Genomic DNA, 25,258 nt, shown 5'->3' on the forward strand with positions numbered 1-25,258 from the left:
TACAAGATGATTTTGACAGGCTGGAGAATTGGGCTAAAACGAATAAAATGCACTTCAACAAAGATAAATGTAAAGTTCTACATTTAGGTAGTAAAAATCAAATGCATAATTATAGGATGGGGGAGACTTGTCTGAGCAGTAGTGTGTGTGAAAAGGATCTTGGGGTCTTAGTAGACACTGAACATGAGTCAGCAGTGTGATGCAGTAGCTAAAAAGGCAAATGCAGTCTTGGGCTGCATCAACAGAAGTATAGTGTCCAGATCACGCGAAGTGATGGTATAGCTTTATTCCGCTCTGGTTAGACCTCAACTAGAGTACTGTGTTCAGTTTTGGGCACCACAATTTAAGAAAGATGCAGACAAGCTGGAACGCGTCCAGAGGAAGGCAACAAAGATGGTGGGGGGTCTGGAGACCAAGTCCTATGAGGAAAGGTTGAAGGAACTGGGTATGTTTAGCCTGAAGAGGAGAAGACTGAGAGGGGATATGATAACCATGTTCAAGTACTTGAGGGGCTGTCAAATAGAGGATGGTGCCGAGTTGTTTTCTGTTGCCCAAGAAGGTCGGACCAGAACCATACTGATTAAAAAATACTTATCACAATCCTCTCCAATAGACTGAAACAGATTATTGGGAAATATGTTTCAACTGATCAAAATAGATTTATCCCACAAAGGCAGTTATCAACCAATTTAAGGACAGTAAATAATTTAATTGAAGTTATCAAAAAATATAAAATCAGATCAGCTCTGTTGTTCCTTGATGAAGAAAAAAGCATTCGACAGAGTAGAACATAGATTCTTGAAGGAGACTATTAACCTTTTTGGATTTGGCTGTAATTTCAAGAAGTGGGTGGAGTTAATTTACATCAATTGTTTTACAAAAATAAAGTTGAATGGAGAATTATCAAACTCCTTATAAATTTCTACAGGGGTTCGGCAAGGATGTCCTTTATCTCCCTTATTATTTGCCATCTCTCTAGAACTACTAAAGGTTCTAATTAGTATAAAATTACTAATTAGTATAAAAATAATAGATTTTAAAAAGGAGTTAGTATTAATGGATCGGAACACAAAATTAGTTTATATGCGCATGATATAGTAATGATATTAACAGATATAGACAACTCAAATAAGGCACTTTTAGAGGAAATAAAAGACTTTTGGGCAATTTCAGGTTACAAATTAAACAAAGGGAAAACAGAAGTTATACCATTTTATTCAGAGGTTGCAAAGAACAAGGAGATTATCATAAAAAGTTTTTAAGAGATGAAAATAGTGGACCAAATTAAATACTTAGGTATATGGTTTAATGCAGAGCTAAAGAAAAACCTAAAATTAAACTGTGACATGTGAGATGAAAAACCAAGTTCAAAACTGGTCGAAATTAAAGATATCCTTCTTTGGAAGAATTAATTTAATCAAAATGAAAAATTTAAGGTAAAGGTCCCCTGTGCAAGCACCGGGTCATTCCTGACCCATGGGGTGACATCACATCCTGAAGTTTACTAGGCAGACTGTGTTTACGGGGTGGTTTGCCAGTGCCTTCCCCCGTCATCTTCCCTTACCCCCAGCAAGCTGGGTACTCATTTTACCAACCTCAGAAGGATGAAAGGCTGAGTCAACCTCAAGCTGGCTACCTGAAACCGACTTCCGTCGGGATCGAACTCAGGTCGTGAGCAGAGCTTTTGACTACAGTACTGCAGCTTACCACTCATTAATTTAATCAAAATGAAAATTTTTCCTAAGTTAAATTTTTTGTTTAAAAACCTGTTTATTGAAATTCCAAAGAAAATTATGGAATGGCAACAAATCTGTAACAGGTTTATTTGGCAAAACAAAAAAGCACGAGTAAAAAGGGATAGCTTATACGATTATAAATGGAATGGAGGAATAGGATACCCGAATTTTTATTGGTATTATTTAGCTGCTAGAATAGAAAGTTTAAAGGATTGGTTGGCTCCAGAAGATAATATTTCCTCAGTAGCTCTGGAACAAGATTTTATAAAGTTCCCAGCTGGAAAATGGCTGTGGATCGATAAAAATATATAAAGGAAATTATTATGATTATGGGGTTATAAATACCTTAATTGGAGAATGGGATCAGATTAAGCATAGATTAATAGTAGGGAAATCATTATTAGTGTCAATAACGGCAGATATGACCGCTGATAATATTGGCAAACGGTTATGGATTAAATGTAATTTAAAAGAGTTTGATAAGTATTTACACTGGTTTAAAAACTTACAAATAATCTCTTACACAGAGATCCCAGAGGAAGTAAAAAAAGTATTGGCCCCCTTTAAGTATCTTCAAATCAAAAATTATTTAGTACAATTAATCAAGAAGGGTAAGTTGATACCCAGAACTCTTAATAAATACGAACAATTACCTGAAATCAGGTAAAATTTATGTAAGTAAGGTATATGGAATATTAGTACAGAAGAATAGGACAATTAATCCCCCTGTTCAAGAGAAATGGAATAAAAAATTACTTACAAAAGGTCTAAATTTTACAATAAGTCTTTCATTTAGAGAAAATTTATTTAAGATGACACAAATGTGGCATCTTTCTCCACGCAGACTTTAAAAAATGTGCAACTTGGATAAAAATTCTAGTAAATGATGGTATTGTGATTCAGCTGGCACAGATTTTCTACACATGTGGTGGAGCTGCAGTAGAGCCCAAACATATTGGATGCAAGTGATTGAAATCACATCCAGCAGCCTTGAAATTGCTATTCCAGTAAGGCCAGAAACAATTTTATTAAATTATTTTCCAGATAAACGAAAGATTATTCGTTATGTTTTTCCATATACTAACAGTTGCAAGAACAAATCTTGCGAGATATTGGAAAAGCAAAAAATTCCCTGATTTAAATAATTGGTTTGATAAGGTTAAAGAAACCTATGCTTTAATTAAGTTAATGTATTATAATAATGACAAAAATACAGAGGAACTGGATGCTCGCTGGAATGTAACAATTTCAAAGATGGAAAAAACACTCCAATGTGTAAATTGCAGCGAGGGAGGGAAGTGACAATCATGCAGATTTCAGATAAATAGAATAGTGCTTGGTTCACTATTATGGATATGTTAGTCATATTAGCAGCACACTCTTAGTTTCTTCTCAAGAATTTGTATTATGAGTATTTTAGTAATGTTATATTTCCATTTTCTTTTGTTGTTGTATTTTCGTTTTCCTCCGTTGCTGTATTCTCATTTTCTCTTAAAAAAATTAAAAAATTTTTTTAAAAGAGAATCAGAATAAACCAATGGAACAGACAGATGAAGCCAGGAACCTGCAACCGTTCCTAGCAGGGAGGAGCAAAGCACACTCTGAAGAGGCAGGCTGGAAGGAAGGAAGGACCTCCGCGCCCAGCCCAAGCCAAAGGCTTCTCTTCTCTTGTTTTTTTTAAAGAAACTGCTTCCAAGTGGACGGAGGAGGTCACCCCATAGGGTGACGCTCCAGTGGGCAATGGGGGGGGGGGGAAGAGAGGGAAGTTCATCTCTGTAGTCTGGTTTATATTGAATAAACAGCAGGATCAGCAAAATCTACTCCCTGCTTGATGGATTGTTGCCTATCAGAGAAGGCTCATGTGAAGAATTTCACTGAGATTCTTTACTGAATTCCTCCAAAGCATTTGTAAAGAGGAAGCCAGTAAAACAAGTATAATTTGTGTTTCATTTTGTGATGCAAATTAATTTCTCAGTTATAGGAGGCAAACAAAGCAGCTAATGCTGCTGCTGCTTCAAAACCCCTCAAGGGAACAGAACAAAGGGATAGTAACAGAGGAAAGTTGTTTAGAGTCAAGTTCAACCGAGATCAGATTAAACAGATCAGCAAGCAGAAGGAGGCGTGTTTAGAGCGCCCCACAGCTCTCCATGACTGGCAATAGATATTTTATTATTCTTCCTGCTGTTTCTCTGAGGAACAACCTCCTCAGTTACTGGCTATCACAATTGGCTATGCCCATTTCCACTTTCATGAGCCTATTGTGCTGCTCCCTGCATCTGGAACCATTTCTCCTTTATATCAAGTTACTTCAATTTTTGTCTTTCTGGATAACTGCAGCAGAAGGGGGGTAAATTCAAGGTCAAGTGAAGGTCCTTTCACCTATGTCTTGGGTACAGCTGTTCACAAGAATACCACAGTTTAGCTTTCTGGGGTTATACCACTCCAAATATCAGGCTAGAGGATTACAGGATTGATCCCCCCACCCCCGAGTCCATAAGTGTAACACTGGCTAGAGTAGAGAGGTCTTGGCCAAGCCTTAACACACTTTCTGAGGTGGTATCATATCAGGAGAGTCGCACCAGGCACGAGTTGGTAATGTGGACGTTCAGACACCTTTCAGGCGGACAGTGTGCCAACATATAGATCCAGCATCTTATATGATTCATCAAGCCCTACATGAAAACCAGAAAGTGGCCTAGACGACCACTAAGATGGCATTTATAGATGAAGATTCCTGCACCTACCAATATTTGCTTTCATTCACATGGCTTCCTGGTTCGAAGAGGAAGCACACAGACAAAAAAAAAAACCAGTTTAACGGTTGCACCCATTGTGGGATTCCCTGAAATAGGTTTTTCTTGTGTCAATAATCTAAGGCAGACAAAAGCAACAGTAGTAATTAAAATGTCACCAATTAAAATGTCACAAAGCAGGAAGCGAGCTATTGAGTATCCCAGAGGTCCTGTGGGGCTCGCTGATAAAATCACCTGCTTTTCACACAGAAAGTCCCTGTTTCAGTCCCTGAAATGGATTTTGGGCAGCAGGTGCTGGGAAAGGCTGCTCTCTGCTTGAAGCCCTGGAGAACTGCTGCCCGTCAGAGGACAGATGGGCCCATGGCTGGACTCACAACCATGCGTTTGAATTTTGGTTCTTATGGACTGACACAACCACCTGTCGCTTAAAAGTCTGAACGCATCCTAAAGAAACCCGTCTTTGCCAATATACAAGTGAGATTTACTCTGGATTCATCAGTCCAGAATTACGACGTTTATTTAGGACCAAGGGGTCTTACAAACACGGACAATGCAGCTGATGCTAAATGGGAGTTCCATTTAGAAGAGTAAGATGGCAAGGGGAAATATATTTTATTGATTGATTTGATTTTTATCTCACTTTTCCCAACAAGGTCGGGCTCAGAGCGGCTAACAATATTCTATGTCATTGAATAAAACACAGCATACAAGCAAGTACGGCCAATGTAAAACTATAAAACAGAGATTAACAAAACATCTAAAATACTTAAAGATGGTACCCTCAGTCTTCCCTTAACAAGGGTGCACAAGCAGCAGAAGTAATCAGATATACCAGCATAATAGGGACAGCACAGAAACAAATAGCAGGGGGTCATTCCCTGAGAGGGTCCAGCAAGAAGGCCGACTGATGTACAACCATTGCTGCCCTCAACCAGAGGCCATCTGTGTCTTACAGGCCCTGCAGAACTAAGACAAATCCCACAAGGTGCCAGGGCCAAAAAAGCCCTGGTTCTGGTTGAGGACAGCCAGCTATGTCTTGGGCCAGGGATCATCAGCAGTTTGGTTCCAGATGAGCGTAGTGCTCTTTGGGGGCTTTATTGGGGGAGGCGGTCCCGCAGGTATGATGGTCCCAGTTCATTTAGGGCTTTAAAAGTTAATACCAAAACCTTGAACCTGATTCAGTACTCAATCTGGAGTCAGTGCAGCTTGCAGAGCACAGGTTGAATATGTGCTGTCCACGGGGTCCCCATAAGGACCTGCACCACTGCATTCTGGACCAGTTGTAGCTTCCAAATCAGTTTCAAGGGTTCCATAGAGTTACAGTAGTCTAGCCCAAGGCTTCTTAAACTTTTCCCACTCACGACCCCTATTCGCCTGAGAAAGTTTTATGCGACCCCGGGACTATAGGTATATAAAATAGGTATTCAAATCTACCATATACTGATAATAAATTATAAAGAAATTTATTTTAAAACAATTCTTTGGTATACATATAATTTTACCATTTACTGTTGCCAAATTTTTCACAATCCCCACATTTAGTTACATGACCCCATACGGGGTCGTGACCCACAGTTTAAGAAGCTTTGGTCTAGCCTGGATCACTGTGGTTAGATCAGGGCAGAACGGGTAGGGGACCAGCTGCCTAATTTGGCGAAGGGGGAAAAAATGCCCTCCTGGTAGTATCCGTGACCTGGGCCTCCATTATAAGGGAGGCTCAACAGAGGAAGCTGGTACCGATTGAACCCCATCAAGAGTTGGAAGCTGAAGCCCAAACTCTGGGCCTCCCCGACCCAGGCCCAGGCCCTCCGTCTTAGTTGGATTCCATTTCAGCTGACACTTCACCACAGTGTCCAGGCACATGGCCAGCGGTCGGCTGCGCATTCACAGATACAGCTGGGTGTCACCTGCCTATTGATGCCACCCTAGCCCAAAACTCCAGACCAGCTGGGCGAGGGGGCGCAGGGGGAGCAGGAGAGCTTGCATCTCCCCAAACCAGTTGCCTACCCCTTTCTTGAAAAAGAGGCCCTGCCTACTCATTTGAGAATGCCTAAAGGGGGAGAAACCCCACCAGATTGCCCCACCTCCTCAACTTCTCATCATGCAATGGGGTAAACACAGCGTTTAAAAAAAAACAGAAGACCTTCTTCATAATGTCTCCCAGAAAGATATAAAACAAATAAAAAAATTTTTTGCCTGCTCTGCACATACCTGATACAGACAGTGGCACACGCTTCGGAGCTGGGGTGGGAACTCCGCATTGGAGTTGATGATTGCATGGAAGAATTTCTCAGTCATCTGGAGAAGGCTCCGCTGGTTGTCTTCAAGGATTTCACTGGATTCCAACCTGCAAGTCACGCCCATTAAGACCTGGCCAATCGAGCAAGGCCAGGGTTGCACATCAAAGGGGTAGAGGTGACACCAGTGCAGTCAGGCTGCAGCTGCGTTCAGAGCCAGAAGCAACAATGGAACGTTCCCCAGTGACTGACCAGTGGGCGGGGGGGGGGGGGACTAAAGGAACCCACAGAACAGTGAAGAGCTTTGCTTCAGTGATTTGTACCTTGCCACAGCTGTACACTCATATTTCTAACCTGAATCATAATAATTAAGTGCCATCAAGTCGCAACCGACTTATGGAAACCCCTCATGAGATTTCCCAGGCAAGAGACTTACATAGGTGGTTTGCCGTTGCCTTCCTCTGCACAGCAACCCTGGACTTCCTTGGTGGTTTCCTATCCAAGTACTAACCATGGCTGACCCTGCTTAGCTTCCGAGCTCTGATAAACGTTGAGCTAGTCTGGGCTATTCGGGCTGCTACAGGAAAGAATAGATTAACATTAAAAGACAGAGCAGGTGTACAGGTGAGATTTAGGAGTAGGAAAAAGTGGCCAGAGAACTCCAAATCTATCTGGAAGGCACCATGTCTGAGTGGGAGGTGGCCACGTGACTGCAGAACCACCAAATGTTACAGTCCAGCCCTTTTTTCTACAAGGGACAAGACAGCTGGAGAATGAGCCACGCAGCCATAGCAGGGTGGGGGGGAGTCATGCCCTCCCAATTTCACAACTGGGAAAAAAGATGCCAAGCACAGTACCAGGTAAGGCCTAACACTAGCAAAAATTCAACAAGGAAAAACCCAAATCGTCTGTTCAGTTGTTGATCCCCACCCCCTGAAACCCCAGGGTTTCAGAGAGAACAAAATCAATCAAAACTTTGAATGAGAGAGAACTTTTGCAGGCAGGGGCAGGAAAAGACATACTATTGCAGACTTCATCCCTTTCCCCATCACCAAACTCAAACCTTGTAGGGTCCACTTCAAAGCTAACATGTTGCCATTCAGAAGATGTAATGATGGTCCTTAATAAAGGTTCCAAAAGCTTTTGCAGATAGGTTGCACCATAAACCTGCAAGTGAAAATGTATAACCGAATTTATGATCTCGCATGTCATGTAACTGTTCTTACCATAGATTTAGTCTATCACTGATATCTTTCAAAGGTAAGGAGAACTATACCATATGAGAAACACAGGGCTGTGTTGAGTTCTTCTCCCTTCAGCAAAAGTATAACAAAATTTACCCAGTTCCCCAACATCAACATCATGTTATGCATTTCCCTGCCTATGTTCCACATCTCTGGCTGAAAGGAGGAAGGCAAGGAAACTCAAAACATGAATATGCCATGAAGGCTCAGAGCAAGTCATACTACATATTATGGTAAGGACAAACTCTACAAAGATACGCCATTTTTGGTAGTTGCCCCATGTAGTTTTGTCCTCCTTTTAACAGCAAACATTCTCTGTTTCTTTATTACACCCCATTTCTCTGTACACTCTTAATAAAATCCTTTTGAGGATCAAATATACCTTAAAACAGAAAGTCATTATTTTACTGGCCAAACTGTTTCCCCTGAAGAGAGTCTGCATTGAGTCTGCCAATTCCACTTCCTTAGAGAACATGTTCCAAAGCAGCTGGTAGAGTAAATGTCGGGAATCAAAGAGGGTAACCAGGACACGAGCCAGTTCATCCTGTTTTGTTTTAAAAAATGGTATTAAACATGCATAGCAACATGACAAACCAAGACAGAGGCAATATTGTAGTGAGGGGGAAAAATATCCATCCAATCATAGCCAAATGACTAGAGACATGGGACCCTCTACAAGCACACTTATGGGGTACCACAACAACCCCCCTCCTCTGAAGCCCAGTATCAAATAACAGAATGTGTTGCTCCATCATTATTTTCCCCTAAGATTCTGGAGTTTCTTTGTTTTTAATAGAGGGGAATGGTCCTCCTTACAGGTGAGCAGAGGGTGTCTTTGTATATGAGCTCTGAATTGTGGGTGAGACAAAAGGAATCAAAATCCTTTTCTCCCTAGAACTGTGGTCAAGACCACTATCAATCTTTGAAGGGTATCAGGACACAGGACCAATACATGCCTACCAGGAGGAAGCCCGATACATTGCTCAGTTTTACCATCGTGAAATTATGTTTGGTGTGCCTGTGGCCCTTTTCATATGGATTCCCACAGCCTGGTAATAGAAGCTCTCCTGGATTCTAGTGCCATGCCCACTATCCCACGAGAGTACTGTAAAAAGCCTGTGACCCCTCACTCAACCTCTACAGGGAAAGAGCTACAAAAGGGAATGTTGCTTTGTGGAGGACAAGTATATCTAGCAAGAGTGCGCCTATTTATGGCTCCCCCCCACTCCAAATTTATCCTTGCACCGGAAGCCTATCTCCGTTACTTAGAGATAAACAAATATAGGAGGGCTTTTACCTTGGCTAGGTGCACAGCCTTACCCTCTGCTATGTTAGAGGGGAAATTCAAGAAGATACCCAGGGCAGAAAGACTATGCCCCTGCAAATCCACTGAACATGTTCTCCTGTACTGTAACTATTACACTATACCCCATTCTAAGTTATTGAGCCCCTCATACTGAGAATGGGACCTGACAGGGAAAGAGAAAAGATAGAAAAGCTCCTACAAGGAGATAATCCCTCAGTCACCTCTCAGATAGCAAAATTTTGTACGGCTGCAATGAAAATTCGTTGCCACCGAGTAGTTGCTTAGTCCAAATGGCAGATGTAACTCGGATGTTGTTTATTTTATTATTTTATTTTTTTAAGTGACTTAAGACTCAGACTGTAAACCTTTGTCGGTAAGACCATTTCAGTCCATGTATCTTGTGTTATCTGGCCAAGTGCCGCAAATAAACTATCTATCTGATCTGCTTTGTGGAGGAACGGGCCACCGTAGCTGTGTGAACAGATTTCTCTAGCTCCAAAAGCCATGATCGGTAATGAAAGGTCAAAGGCTTTTTTTGCTGCCCAGGATAAAAGCTTTCAGAAGAAGCCACAAGCACGTGGGACTGGAGCCAGAGCTCATAAGCCAAGTGCTCATCAAAGCAGGAATGCCAAGAACTGCTCACTGCTCACTCCTGCGGTCATGCAGCAAACTTTGACTGCTGCAGCATGTGAGATGTGTAAAGCTACCTAGACAGGACATCCTCCTCTGTCAACAGGGAATGCAGCTGCGGCAGCTGCGATTTCAAAGGGCAGACCAGCACTTGGGGGAGAGGGACTCTTTCCCCCGGTGCCTTTTCCCAACTAAAAATCACTATCCACAAGCTGCTTTTACTCATACACAGGAAAATTCACAGGCACCCATTTCTCCCCTCCACAGAGTGGGTGACAGTTTTCAGCCAGAAAATACAGTAAGAGGGAAAAGTTAATACAGCCCCTTATGCCCTGGTGCCTGTCTGCCCTTTAAATTGCAGCCACGTAACTTATTAAAAAGTCTCCAGAAGATAATCATGACCTATACACAAGCAGTCGCTTTTCAAAACAAAAATTATCAAAGACGCTTCAACTTAAAAGAACACATCATAAAACCAATAAAGAAAAAAGAGAATACAAGAATAAAAATCAGTAACCCATCTATGAGCCTTTGGATTGGATCCAGACTAAACCTTTCCAGCGGCAGAATGGAACTTTCCTGCCTCCTCCCTCCACTGATGCACCTGAAATGCTGCTCCTGAGGCAGAGGGGGCAGAGGATCCTAAGGAATTAGATGGGAGGGGAGTCTGTAGCAGGAAGGGGGAAAGAAACTGCCAATTTAGTCTTGGTCCAACCCTTGGTTTCCAAGAAATGCCAACTAAAAACCACTTATAATTGCCAAAAAGAGACAAATAGACTTGTTGGAGAAAGCATTTCACAGCTCCAGGGATGTGCAAGCAAGTTCTGAGGGTCACACATGACCCATCATACTCACACCATGCATGCACATTAAGTCAACATGAGCAACCAACAACATTATTTCACTTACCCACTGGGAACAAGGCACCACATTAGCCAAAGCCATAGCAATGGGCAGTTCTCCTTGGTCACCCATCATGGTGACCAGCTCCACCAATCTCTCAAACCGGTCTGCCAGAACAGTTTCGGCTAGGGTATCGAACTCCGTGCCCTGCTGCAGAATTTTCGTGAGAACCTCCATGAACGTAGCTCTTGTCTGGAGATCTTTGTGATAACCTAACCCTACCAACGACAATGGAAGGATTTAACCGTGGGACCATGCAAGGAACTGTGGTTCTAAATCCTCACAGAGATGGAGTGAAGGGGATTGTTTTACCTATTGAGTGCATAAGGCCACTATCCACATTTGCATTGAGCAAGTTAGACATGGCAAGAACCGTGCAATGCCGCAACGAAGCCAGCCTCCGGGACATCCCACGCTTTCGGCCTCCCGTTTGTGCATTTTCATCTTCCACTTCACTGCAGTCATTCAGGAGGTTCATAAATAAGGTAAAATATCTACACGCAAAAACATTTTCATATTTAAGCCTTTTAAAAAAAATACAAGATTGATCTCTCCTAACACAAATGGAAATCAACAAATAGATTCGAGTCCAGTCAGGTATCTGACAATGGGAACTCTGTCTCTCAAAAGGTTATACCCTGAAAATCTTCTTTATCTTCAAGGTGCTGTTGGACTTGAATCCAGGTGTTCTACTGCAGATCTACATGGCAACCCTCTGAAACAAATTACCAGAGATGCACAAACTCTAAGAGACTGTGGACAGATCTTCTGCTTATTTGAAATTAGGATCCCCCATGACCCTGGGAGATAAATCTTTAAAATAATTCATGAATTGCCCTGATGAAGTCCCTAAGATCCCAAAACTATAGCCAGCAGCACCCCTCCCCAAACAACTTCAAGAGATTGCATGCCTACACTAGCCAGGCATAATAAAATTCTAGCTATTTTAATTAAAAGGACGCTGGGAGGGAGGAATAAAGTCCTTTACTTAAGGAACAATTGAGATTTGGCTTCCATCAGTTCTACTCCATCTCCTTCTTCAGGCTGCAGGGGAAGCCCTGCAAGGAGAGAGACCACCGCTTCCATGCTTGCCTGGTCCAAATCTCTGGGGGGGGAAAAACAAAATAAAGCATAACTCAACACAAAATGTTTACTTATTTACAAAATTTATATCCTGCCTTTCTGCCCAATCAGAGACACCAAGGCGGCTAACAATTAAAAATAGAACAGTATAAAAACATACAATAAAACCAATTAAAACCAAAACACCTATGTAAAAACACAGAAACAACAAATTAAAATATAGAGGGAAGAAAGGGGGGTCACTGAGAGAGAGCAAGAGGAAACAAAGAGTTTTCACCTGCTGGTGGACGACCATGATAGAAGGGGACTGGTGAACATCCATGAGGAAGGAGTTCCAGAATTTTGGTGCCATGACTAAGAAGGCCCTCTCTGAGGTTGTCACCCATGTAACCTCAGAAGATGGGGGCGCCCAAAACAGGGCGACAAAGGAGGACCACAGCAGTCAGGTAGCTTCGTATGGGAGTAAGAGGTCCTTAAGGTCCCAATCCATATGAGTGCTTTAAAGACCAATACCATTACCTTGAGTTGGGCCAGAGAACAAATTGGGAGGCCCCGTGTACATCAGCTGGAGTGATCCCACCCACATTCCAATGTCTCATCAAAAATGCATCTCTCAACATTCTTCCAGACTGCAGGATGTGCCTGAGATTCTGCAATCTCACTGCAGTCCAGGACTGTGGCAAGCCTTGAAACTCACGCTGGAAGCCTTGGAGTCACGCTGGGAACTGACCTGGAGTTTTGTTCCCTTAGGGACCTCCGCCACCTTAGCACCTGTGGCCCTTTGCCTCATTCCACACACCTCTCAAGCAGCCTCCCTATAATTTGCCATTCCTGCATATAGCCAGCCTCTGAATGCAAAACCCTGTGGAGCCCACACCATTAAGTTGTTTTCTGCCTCCTCCGGCCACTTACTCAGGCCTCTCACGTGGAACAGGAATAGGCAACGGGAAGATGTGAGGGAAGACTGTTTACACCACTCACTTATTATCTTTTTCAATACAAGCCATCAAGGAATTCTGGATACAAGCCAATGAATGGAAACTCTCAGCAAGGTTTTGTTGTTGCTGCTGTTCCAGGCTGGGGTGAGAAGCTGATTCACCCACAGGGCCCGTTCTCATTCAAGACTCACAAAGGCATCAAAAACAACCTTCAGCTATACATTAGCTGAAGGTTACAAACAGGAAGAACTTGTGGCCCTAATACAGGAAGGGGATTTTGACCTAATTGGCATTACTGAAACTTGGTGGGATATCACTCATGATTGGAATATTGACTGAGGGATACAACTTGTTTAGAAGGGATAGACAAAAAGAAGGGGGGAGGAGTGGCATTGTATGTCAAAGATGTGTACACTTGTGAAGAAGCTGACCATGGTAGTTCGGTCAAGAGTCTATGGGTAAAAATAAAAGGAGTAAGAAATAATCATGATATTATGGTGGGGGTCTGCTATCGATCACCAAACCAGGCAGAGGACTTGGATGAGACACTCCTAGACCAGATTACAAAGTTCTCAAAGAGACGGGACATGGTAGTCATGGGAGATTTTAATTACCCGGATATCTGTTGGAAGTCCAACTCTGCTAAAAATGCAAGATCCAATAAATTCTGGGTAGTAGTGACCATGTAATCTTGGAATTTACAATTTTGGGGAAAGGGAAAACTGTATGTAGTCAGACATATAGGTTGGACTTTAAAAGAGCTAATTTTAACAAACTTAAACTCATGCTGGGTAGAATCCCATGGTCAGAAATACTTAAGGAGAAGGGGATCAAGAAGGGTGGGTGTTTCTTAAAAATAAAATACTGAAGGCGCAATCCCAAACCATTCCTATGAGAAGGAAAAATGGGAGGAGCCTAAAGAGGCCAGGGTGGCTCCCTAAACAGCTTTTTAAAGAGTTGAGAAATAAAAAAAGACTCCTTTAGGAAGTGGAAGGAGGTCCTTACAACCAAAGAGGAATATTAACAAATAACTAGTGCTTGTCGGGAGAGTGTTAGGAAAGCAAAAGCTCTGTAAGCGCTTAGGCTAGCGAGAGATGCTAAACATAACAAAAAAGGGTTCTTTTCCTATGTATAGAGTAGGAGTAAGGACAAGGTCCCCCCATTTGCGGGGACCGGAAAGTGAAATTGTAACAGGAGATGAAGAGACGGCAGAACTCCTCAGTTCCTACTTTTCCTCAGTCTTTTCTTGTGAAGGAAGCGGTGCTCAACATGGCTTAAACAGAACAAGTGATGAGGGAAGGGATTTGCAGCCTAGAATTGGCATTGAGGTAGTGCACGAACACCTAGTTTCTTTAAATGAAACAAAATCCTCTGGGCCAGATGAACTGCATCCAAGGGTACTCAAAGAACTTGCAGATGTAATTTCTGAGCCTCTGTCCATTATTTTTGGAACGTCTTGGAGAACAGGTGAGGTGCCAGAAGATTGAAGGTGGGAAAATGTTGTCCCCATCTTCAAAAAGGGGGAAAAGGAGGATCCGGGTAACTACCGAACCATCAGCTTGACGTCTATACCAGGAAAAGTGTTCAAACAAATCATCAAACAGTCCGTCCTTGAGCATTTAGAAAGGATGGATCTGATCACTAAGAGCCAGCACAAGTTTCTCAAGAACAAGTCATGTCAGACTAATCGTAACGCCTTTTTTGAGACAGTTACTACCTTGCTGGATCAGGGGAATGCTGTAGACATAGTTTATCTTGATTTCAGTAAGGCTTTTGATAAGGTTCCACATAGTATTCTAGTTGACAAATTGGGAAAATGTGGTTGAGATCCTATTACTGTTAGGTGGATCTGTAACTGGTTGACAGATCGCATCCAAAGAGTGCTTGTTAGTGGTTCCTCATCCACTTAGAGAGAAGTGACTAGTGGAGTTCCTCAGGGATCTGTCCTGGGCCCTGTGTTGTTCAACATCTTTATAAATGATTTGGATGAAGGAATAGAGGGGATGCTTATTAAATTTGCAGATGATACTAAATTGGGAGGGGTAGCAAATACAGTAGAAGACAGAGCCAGGATACAAGATGATTTTGACAGGCTGGAGAATTGGGCTAAAACGAATAAAATGCACTTCAACAAAGATAAATGTAAAGTTCTACATTTAGGTAGTAAAAATCAAATGCATAATTATAGGATGGGGGAGACTTGGCTGAGCAGTAATGTGTGCGAAAAGGATCTTGGGGTCTTAGTAGACTAAACACTGAACATGAGTCAGCAGTGTGATGCGGTAGCTAAAAAGGCAAATGCGATCTTGGGCTGGATCAACAGAAGCATAGTGTCCAGATCACGCGGAGTGCTGGTATTGCTTTATTCTGCTCTGGTTAGACCTCACCTAGAGTATTGTGTTCAGTTTGGGGCACCGCAATTTAAGAAAGATGTAGACAAGCTGGAACGTGTCCAGAGAAGGGCAAAAAAGATGGTGAGGGGTCTGGAGACCAAGTCTTATGAGGAAAGGTTGAAGGATCTGGGTATGTTTAGCCTGAAGAGGAGAAGACTGAGAGGGGATATGATAACCATCTTCAAGTACTTGAAGGGCTGTCACATAGAGGAGGGTGCCGAGATGTTTTCTGTTGCCCCAGAAGGTCGGACCAGAAACAACGGGTTGAAATTAAATCAAAAGAGTTTCCGTCTAGACATTAGGAAGAATTTTCTAACAGAGCGGTTACTCAGTGGAACAGGCCTCCTCGGAAGGTGGCAAGCTCTCCTTCCCTGGAGGTTTTGAAGAAGAGGTTAGATGGCCATCTGTCAGCAATGCTGCTTCTGTGACTTTAGGCAGATGATGAGAGGGAACGCATCTTGATCATCTTCTGGGCATGTAGTGGGGGTCACTGGGGGCGGAGGTAGTTGTGAATTTCCTGCATTGTGCAGGGGGTTGGACTAGATGACCATGATGGTCCCTTCCAACTCTATGATTCATTATGCTAAGTTGCTGCACAAGATCTGCATCACTTGCTCTGAGCTCTGAAAATGGCAACTGAGGCCTCACTTACCTAGTTAGGCATTTTACATCCTCATCTGTCGCCTGGTTGGATGTTCCCATAACCCAATCTGTCAGATATTCCACCATCTTGTTCCTGAAGTTTGATATTACAGGACAGAAATTTTGAATAAACAAGTCATGCCAATGTAGGTACAATATAACAGAATACAGAATAAATAATACGGAATAAAAGGATACCTTGGAAATTGTACACTAAGATCTTGCATCAGCGCAGACAGTAATTAAAAGCTTGGTGATGGAGGGACCATGTTACAATTAAATGCACTTCTACTGAAAGAGGGAATCTTTCCAAGGTCTCATGAAGTCCACAGCCATCTGGGGAATCTCAGCCAGTGCTCCAAGATCTTGCTGGAGTCCCGAGTTTGTTTTTGTTTGTTTGTTAAACCTTTCCTATGAAACATACTGATGAATTCCCTAGGTGGGTGGCTTTCTTACTTGATTTCCACCACTAATTATGGGGAACACCAGGATCACAAGAGACCAAAGGAGGCATTTCTTCATAACAAAAACTACTTGCTGAACAAAACTTTTACAGGTTATAGTTACGACTACTAATGCAAATGCCTTTGAGAAAAGGGATACATGGAAGATATTAGCCCTGATCACCAAAGATATGATCTGCACGTCCAAAGGCCATATATTCATCTGGCTACCAGCTTCTGGGGGATTAATGGAGACGACAGGACCGCCTCACCGGCTCTAGGAACCTCCCAGTGTCATTTGCTGGGCATTGTCCACATCGCCTACTTGGGAATGACCAGCGGATTAGCAGCAGGGCACATGCTTGACTTGCTGAAGGCCCCAGGTTCTTTCCCTTTCCAGCCAGAAGGATTTCAGGGAACAGGGCAGGGAAAGATACTTGGCTGAGACTCTGGAGACACTGTAATTTCATCAGTTCATGCAGTACAGCCGTTACCTTCAAGTATCTAAAACAGAGTTATCTGTAACTGGTGTTCATTGAAGTCTTCGTGCAGACACACATATGGAACTGCGCACGCGCAGGCCAGCCTTTCGGTGGAAGATTTTTCTAGCCTCCTAGCAACAGAGGGGGTGCCCCTCCCTTCCTGGGAGAGCGCGGCGGTTCCTTCCCGCCCAAATCACCACGTGATCCAATGGGAGGGGCGCCCCCTCCTCCCTCTGTTCTTGTGCACCGCCGTGAACTCCTAAAGTAAAAGAAAAAAAATAGTGAGCCACAGCGGGGATGGAGGGAGGGATGTGTGTCTGCACGAAGACTTCAGTGAACACCAGTTACAGGTAACTGTTTTCATTGTCAGTCCTTCGTGCAGCCCCACATATGGGATTTTAGCAAGCTACTCACGATACTGGAGGTGGGAGGCGCACTATTGGAATAGTGACTGCAGCACTGTCTTTCCGACATCTGCCTACTTTCTCGCTTGTAGGTCCAGTGCATAATGGCGGACGAAGGTGTCAGCATCCGACCATGCCGCTGCTTTGCAGATGTCTAGGAGAGGAACCATCCTGTGGAAAGCAGCCAATGCACCTGTGGGCCTTGTGGAATGTGCTTTGATGTTCAGCGGACATTCCTCACCCGAAGCTTCATATGCAGATCGGATAGCAGCCACGACCCACCTAGATAACGTCTGGGAAGAAGCAGCCTTTCCCTTCTTGGGACCCGCATAACAGATAAACAGAGACTTATCAATTCTAAAATGCTTAGTCCTATCTAAATAATAAAGGATATCTCTCTTAACATCTAGAGTGTGTAAAGTTTTTTCAGCAACTGAAGAGGGGTTGGGAAAAAACACAGGTAAAGTAACCGACTGTGCCAAGTGAAACTTGGAAACAACCTTGGGTAAGAACTCCAAACTGGGGGGGAGAACAACCCTTTCCTGGAAAACCTTCAGAAAAGGTGGGTCCGACCTCAACGCAGCCAGTTCACTCACCCGTCTGGTCGAAGTAATGGCCACTAAGAAGGTCACCACCTTGGACAAAAGGGAAAAAGGACATGTACTCATAGGCTCAAAGGGGGGTCTACTCATCCTAATGAGGACCAGTTGGAGGGACCACTGGGGAACCAAGACAGGAACCGGGGGGAAAACATGTAACAAACCCTTCATAAATCTCTTTGAGAGGGGGTGAGAGAAAACAGTCGACCCTTCAACTGGGTCATGGTAAGCGGATATCACGGCTAAGAACACCTTCACCGACGATACTGCTAATCCTTTATGTGCTAACATAAGCAAAAACTCAAGAATCAACGTTAGAGAGAAGTTAAAAGGCAGGGGATCTTTTTCTAAGACCCAGTTCTGAAACCGCATCCACTTCCTAGCAGAAGAATCTCTGGTAGAAGGTTTCCTAGCCTGTAACAGGATCTCTTGAACCTCACTGCTTAAGGTATGCCCCGTGCATCAAGCAGCCACGCTGTCAGGTGAAGTCTGGGTATGTCTTGATGCCACACACCCGCCCACACTAGCAGATCCGGGACCTGAGGGAGGGGAATGACATTGGGACCGGCTAATCTGACCAACTCCGGGTACCAAATTTGTCTGGGCCAGCTGGGGGCGATAAGAATACAAAGGGTGTTGTCCACCACAATCTTGCCCAGCACCCTGGGCAATAGCGGGAAGGGGGGGAAGGCATAACAGAACCGGTGGGACCAGCTGATCTGGAATGCATCTCCCAGGGACATGTCGTCGTTCCCCGCCAGGGAGCAAAAATGAGTCGCCTTTGTGGATTCTCGGGTTGCGAATAGGTCCACCTCTGGGTAACCCCACCTTACAAATATTGGCAACAGGTATTTGTCTTGGATAGACCACTCGTGATTGGTCCCATAGTCCCTGCTGAGACTGTCTGCCCACGTATTTGCCACCCCTGCGATATGGATCGCCCAGATGGTGACTCCATTGGAAATGGCCACGTCCCACACCCTGATGGCTTCTTCGCAAAGGGATCTGGAACCAGTGCCCCCTTGTTTGTTGATGTAAAAAACAGTACTCATATTGTCCGACTGCAGGAGCACCCTGCGACCACGGACCACATCTGAAAGAGAGGTGAGGGCCAGACGTACAGTAAACAACTCTAACATATTAATATGGAGGGTGGATTGTGGCACCGTCCACAACCCTTGAACTGCATGACCCTCACAATGGGCCCCCCACCCATGTAGGGAAGCATCAGTGGTCAGGGTCACTTCATGAGACCAGTACCCGAAGGGAATACCACTGAACAGGTGAGCATCAACCAACCACCCATTCAGGGACCTAAGTATAATCCGTGGTATCAAAAAATGATGGAATGGGGAGTGCGACGTAGGCCGAAAGACACTAAGAAACCATAGTTGCAATGGTCTCATGTGGAGTCTAGCATTCAGGACCACTGCTGTGGTAGAGGCCATTAGCCCTAGCAGTCTTTGAATAGACCTGACGGTCTGCCAACGCACTCTCTGAAAAGAACGAACCAGCCTTTTGATAGAGGTAGCCCTCTCCACAGGGAGTATACCAAGGCTTAGGTGGGAATCTAAGAGTCCTCCAAAGAAGGAGACTCTCTGAGCAGGGATGAAATGGGATTTCTTCCAATTTATGGCGAGACCCAATCGGTTGCATGTGGATAGGACCAGGCTGACCTGACTCTCCAGGACGTCCGGGGACGAGTCCACAATCAGCCAATCATCTAAATAAGGAAAAATGGTGCAGCCCAGGGTCCTGAGGTGGGCCATCACCACGGCTATGGTCTTAGTGAAGACCCGGGGAGCTGTGCCCAAGCCAAAGGGAAGGGCAGTATACCGTATATACTCGCGTATAAGCCGAGTTTTTCAGCCCCAAAAAAAGGGCTGAAAAAGCCGAACTCAGCTTATACGCGGGTCAATATGGTAGGGTAGGGAAGGAGGGGGGAACTTACTGCCGCCGCCGCTGGGCCCGAGCCGCTTCCTGCTGCTGAGAGCGGCCTGGGGCGGCCTTCTGCGGCTGCAGGGAGGCTGCCCCGGCCCTCGCCCGGCCACGATGCCGCTTCTCCCCGCCGAGAGCGGCCTGGGGCGGCCTTCTGCAGCTGCAGGGAGGCTGCCCCGGCCCTGGCCCGGCTGCGCCGCCGCTTCTCGCGGCCGAGAGCGGCCTTCTGCAGCTGCAGGGAGGCTGCCCCGGCACCTGCCGGGCTGTGCCACCGCCAGGCCCGCGCCACTTGCTGCCGGGAGCCCAGGTAAGCCTGCGGGGTGGGAGGGGTTATAAGCCGACCCTCGGCTTATACGCAGGTGCCTAATTTTTCCCCATTTTGGGGGAGAAATTAGGCACCTCGGCTTATACGTGGGTCGGCTTATACACGGGTATATACGGTACTCGTAGATGTTCGAACCCTTCCTGAACCTCAAATATTTCCTGTGGCTACTATGGATGGAAATATGGAAATAAGCATCCTTTAAATCCATTACCACAAACCAGACCTCTGGGGTCAGCAACTCCATAACACTTGGAAGCGACACCATTCGAAAATGTGAAACAAACAAGAATTTATTCAAAGGCTGACCGGATAAATCCAAACCTCTGGATCTGCAAAAATCAATCCAACTAGGGATATCAGTCGGAGAGATGAGCACTTGTTGTGGGTGTTGATAACCCTGCCACACAAGGTTGGGAGGTGCAGGGGAGCCTGAGCAGGACTCAAACCCTTCAGGTGAAGGATAGATCAAATCCTGTTCCAACAAAGAATGAACCGGGGACCCCCCCGACGGAGTCTTAGGTGGTGGTGGGGTAACAGAACGCGCTGATTTAGCACTGGATCTCTTATCCCTCTTAGCAGACTTGTCTTTATGTTTCAGCTTTTTGGAAGAGGAGGAGGGCTCCAAAGAGGTAGAGGAACCCTTTCTCTTTTTAGAAGAGGCGCCTGGTTCCGGAGGTAACAGGGTCGTAATCATCGGGCTCGATTGTGAACCCGCCTGCACTGGTACCGGGTCGGACGGAACCGAGCCGACTAACAGCTGGTCTGTTGGAACTAAAGCCTCGGAGGGGAGCGGAACTGGAGCCGAGCATGCAGTTAAGCTAGGGGTCGCTGTTTGCTGATCAGCCCTCGGGGCTCGAGGAGCAGCTTTTTGTGAAGGAGCCGAGGTCCTAGCCGGGGCCGAGGCAGTACTCCTCTTTGCAGAGTTAATCGACCCCGCCCCCGATCGATGAGCCGGCGAGCGGGTCGGGGTGGAGCGTGCCGACGCGGCTTGTCTAGAGGCAGCCTCTAAAGACTTCTCCCACAGGGCGGCCTTTAAATGGAAGGCTCTGTCCTTTCGGGCTGTATTAGTAAAGCCTTTACAGATAGCACAGGCTTCAACAACATGCCCCTCTCCAAGACACAGTAGACGCAGATTGTGATCGTCAGAGCGGGGAATTTTCGTATCGCAATCAGTGCACTTTTTAAAGAGTGGTTTAGCCATTGCGGTAGCCGTGAAAAAACCAAGGCCAGATGAACTGCCTCAGGTCAAAGTAAGTCTTTTGGACAAAACTCACAAATTGGAGATCACCAGAACACTTCCACACCAAACGGCGGCGCACAAGAACTGAGGGAGGAGGGGGCGCCCCTCCCATTGGATCACGTGGTGGTTTGGGCAGGAAGGAACCGCCGAGCTCTCCCAGGAAGGGAGGGGCACCCCCTCTGTTGCTAGGAGGCTAGAAAAATCTTCCACCGAAAGGCTGGCCTGCACAGTCCCATATGTGGGGCTGCACGAAGGACTGACAATGAACACACATGTTTTTGGCCCACCCAGTCAGGAGAAACTGTCAGCAATTTCCCTGCACAGTCACTCACCAGGGAGAAGAGCATTCTTTACCAAGGCAACACCAGTGTGGCTACTAAATTAATCCTCACCTGAATTTCATCTCTTGGCAGAAGGAAAGGTCATCCCGCCTCTCCATCATCACTTTCACTAGCTGACAGAGTTTGGTTTTGATCTGAATGGCATGCACCAGATTCCCGAGGACACGCACATATCTGTGAAGAAACAAGGAGGCATACAGCTCAAGGGTAAGTCGCTTCAAAGCATCAGGCGGCCTTCCAAAACAATTATCAGAGATCCCGGATACATCATATTCTTGCTTTGTAATTTAACACACATTGGTGAGCAGTTAAGGTTTTTTAAAAATCCACAAAAATTAGAAAAAGCCCACCCAAGGAGGAAAGTGACAGCAACAACCCACATCAGACTGGGTGATACTCCCTGACCCCAATAAAAGCTTCCAGGTCAGGCATGTTTGCTGACTTCTGTCAACCTCTTGATGCCTCGTTTTCCCTCTGGCTTCATTTTGCTCCACTCCCAGTCTGGATGGAGCTGGGTACCACGCTTGCATGGAAGCATCAACAACAGTAAAAGCAAACAGTGTGCTTGAAGCTAACTCTGCAAAGTTACTGACTCATCAATATTCTTCATGAACCCACCTGCCCTGCTCCTGGGGGAGGAAAGGCATTTGCACCAAGGGGTCAGCTATGCCTGATTTCCCTTTACTCAGCCTATTGTGGACACTGAAATGTGGTTTCCCATTTTAAACTATTCTCCAGTAAAGCAGAGAGAATCTGGAACACAATCCAAGACCTGTTGATTTTACGCTGGTGCACAACACAGTGGGAAGGAATTAGATAGACCAGCTTGCCTGACTAGATTCAGCATCATTGTCTCAATGCTGGCTTGTCCCAGGTGCTCTGAGCTGCCTTCGGTATGATTGTCAAGCAGGTTCTTCATGATAGCAATGGTCTGCTCCACAAACTGGGTATTGGTGTCATTCAACAAGACCTGTGTGGGAGGAAAACAAGGTGTAATAAGTATTCTGGATCACCTTGTACTAAAATGGAAATACCTTGTCAAACTCAAGTTGAATTCTCAAACTCAAGTTGAATTCCCAAGTTACCAGTTCAATCCACTAAAGTCAATCGTCTTGAAAGGGTGTAAATCTGCTTAGGATTCACTGTACATTTATTACAAAACTACAGACATTTGCTTAATATCTGCATAATTAGTAGCCTGAATACCGACACTAGTAGCCTCTCGGGCACCAAAATTTGCTGCCCCAGGATACTGCTGGAAAGAGGGCCCAAACTGGAACCAATCGTCACTGGCATATTGTATACGGCATCCCCTAAGCGTCATCACCCCACACACAAACCACCCATAATAGCAAGGGGTATTTTGCTAGGTTACAATAAAATGGCACAAAACTGGGCTTTCCCTCACAACATAATTGCTCATTTCAGATACCACAACAAACCATGTGTTGTGCTAACCACAGTTTTAACCCAAACCATGGTGTGATCTCATGATGCCTTTGCTGCAGCAGTCTGTAGCACAGAGGCAGCAGAGGAGATGGGAGGAGGCCCCACCTGCTGGGCCCAGGGCAGCGGCTGCTCCAGGGCAGGGGGGGGCACATTGCAAGAGGCAGCAGCGGCCTGATTGGCCCAGCAGGAGTGAAGCGCACCACCCGCAGGACAGTCTCCCCCCCTCCCAGGCTGCGGCTGAGCACGGCAGCCGGGACAGGAGGTTGGCCGGGCAGGAGCGTAGGCTGAGCGCATGGGGGGACAGCAAGGGACCCTGGCTTGCCCCATGTGGACCCAAGGGGGGCAGGGCAAGGGAAGGGTTAGAGAGGTTCCGAGAAGGGGCTTGGCAAGTAGGGGTGAAAAGGGAGGGGTCAGGAGGGGAGAGGGAGGCCAGCTGGCTGGGAAAGAGGGGGCAGAGAAGAGAGGAAGGGGAGCCGACAGGAGAGGCTGGGGACTTGGGCAAGAGCAGGCCATCAGCCCTGCCCCAAGCCAGAGGCGCCGCTTAGCTCCTCGAGGTTGTGAAGGGGCAAAGCAGGTAGGTGAAGGGATCTGCACTCATGTGGATGGATCCCTGTGTGGACTTTGCCCAGTCCTCATAAAGAGAGACTTATGGGGCACCATTAAGTCTGGGGAGTCTCTGCTGCCCATGGAAGGCACTTATGAGGGCCCACTGCCCCCTTGAGGGGGCGGGACCACAGGGTCCCACAGGGCACAATCCTGTCTACACTCAGATTCCATGCCAAAAGACAATTAAGCTTCCTCATCAGCAACCTTACCCCTTCATGCTGTACCAATCCTGGAGCAGGACCCAAGTATTACTTGTGTTACATAAAAACACAGGTTATTCATTTTCAACATCAGCAACACAAAAGAGGAAAACAAGGCATCATGCGCCACAGCTGATCAAGTACTTTACCTGCCCCTGAGAGTCAAAGAACTTGCTGATGATGCTCTTTAACTTGTTGAAGAGTGTTGGATAAAGAGCAGGGCTCAGCTCCAAGCCCATGAGATCTTTGACAGTTGTCCGTATCTGCAGGCCCACTTTCTCATGGGTGCAGACCATCAGGGATAACAAGCGGTCTATGAATTTGCTCACGGGGGTCTCCGTGCTGCCTTCGGTCGACATCATGGATATCATGGAGCCTTTGCGCTCACTCACGGGGCCCATAGGGGGGCTGTAGGTGGCAAACCCTGTGCTGCCGCGATGCTGCAAACACACCCCTCCAAGCGCACACAGGAAACCCGTCATGTTGATCCACTCCTGCAGCGAGTCTGTGTCCGAAAGGTCTACAGATCCTCCTCCACTGACATGGGACATGCGCCTTTTGACTATGGTCTTGTGGAGGCTTTCTGTAACCTGGAAGGAGTTCCACATGGGGGGGGGAATAAAATGATGCAGAGTCTACAATGCTCACGTGCCTTTTCTCATTTGATCTAGAGGCACAAGGCGCTTCGCAACAAATTACTGCACTTATCTACAGGAGAATTCGACAGGATAGCGGACGCCCTCAGTTTATAGGAAGAAACAGAGGGAAAACCAGACTTGGTCTGAGCCTTTCCAGAGGGGTTTTCTTTCCCTAGGAAAATTCTGAACCTAGTTCTCTCTGGGCCATTATCCCTCCCAATGACACCCACAACGGCTCCAAGATTTTACTCACTGATACTTAGAAGGCAGTTTCCCAAAACACAGCAATTTACACAACTAAACTGAATCTCAGAAATTCCCTAGTGCTGGATGGTCCTGGGACTGGGAGAAGATGGGATGATGTAGAGAGGAAGCAGCCCCTGGCCCTACACACTTCCACCGTGCCAGACGGGTGCTCCACCATAGCCCAGATGAAAGTGTGAGACAAACAGGGGCAGGGCAACATATGTAAGTGGTCAGCAGGGGACCAGATCCCAGCTAAGTCCACCAGCAGGGAGAAAAGATCCCTCAGATCCTGATCCTCTGAGCTCAAGACTTGAGACAAGCAGAGCAGCAGGTCTGGAAGACACCTCTACAAGGGATGCCTTGCCTTACCTGGCCATCTTCCATTTTAGTCTTTGGATAGTTGAGGATATGTTTTGTGGCCGCCTCCCATTTTAAAAAGGTATCTTCCCAAGCCTACAAACACAGCAGAAAGAAAATGTTGC

The 25,258-nt window shown here is 45.7% G+C and overlaps 1 protein-coding gene across 2 annotated transcripts in view; it reads right to left on the reverse strand.

The window, feature by feature from the left end:
* NF1 (neurofibromin 1) overlaps window positions 1-25,258 on the reverse strand; it is a 310,275-nt gene that overhangs the window by 181,310 nt on the left and 103,707 nt on the right. For both annotated transcript variants that reach the window (XM_056865591.1, XM_056865590.1), the window contains exons 20-30: window positions 25,146-25,229; window positions 24,042-24,482; window positions 22,468-22,607; window positions 21,689-21,811; window positions 15,876-15,959; window positions 11,798-11,914; window positions 11,122-11,303; window positions 10,816-11,027; window positions 8,353-8,514; window positions 7,790-7,893; window positions 6,701-6,836 (exon numbers count right to left, since the gene is read on the reverse strand). In XM_056865591.1, the coding sequence (XP_056721569.1) occupies window positions 6,701-6,836; window positions 7,790-7,893; window positions 8,353-8,514; window positions 10,816-11,027; window positions 11,122-11,303; window positions 11,798-11,914; window positions 15,876-15,959; window positions 21,689-21,811; window positions 22,468-22,607; window positions 24,042-24,482; window positions 25,146-25,229 (1,785 nt within the window). The remainder of the gene's footprint in view (window positions 1-6,700; window positions 6,837-7,789; window positions 7,894-8,352; window positions 8,515-10,815; window positions 11,028-11,121; window positions 11,304-11,797; window positions 11,915-15,875; window positions 15,960-21,688; window positions 21,812-22,467; window positions 22,608-24,041; window positions 24,483-25,145; window positions 25,230-25,258) is intronic.

Source organism: Euleptes europaea, chromosome 19, assembly GCF_029931775.1.
Source record: "Euleptes europaea isolate rEulEur1 chromosome 19, rEulEur1.hap1, whole genome shotgun sequence".
Taxonomy (NCBI): Eukaryota; Metazoa; Chordata; class Lepidosauria; order Squamata; family Sphaerodactylidae; genus Euleptes; species Euleptes europaea.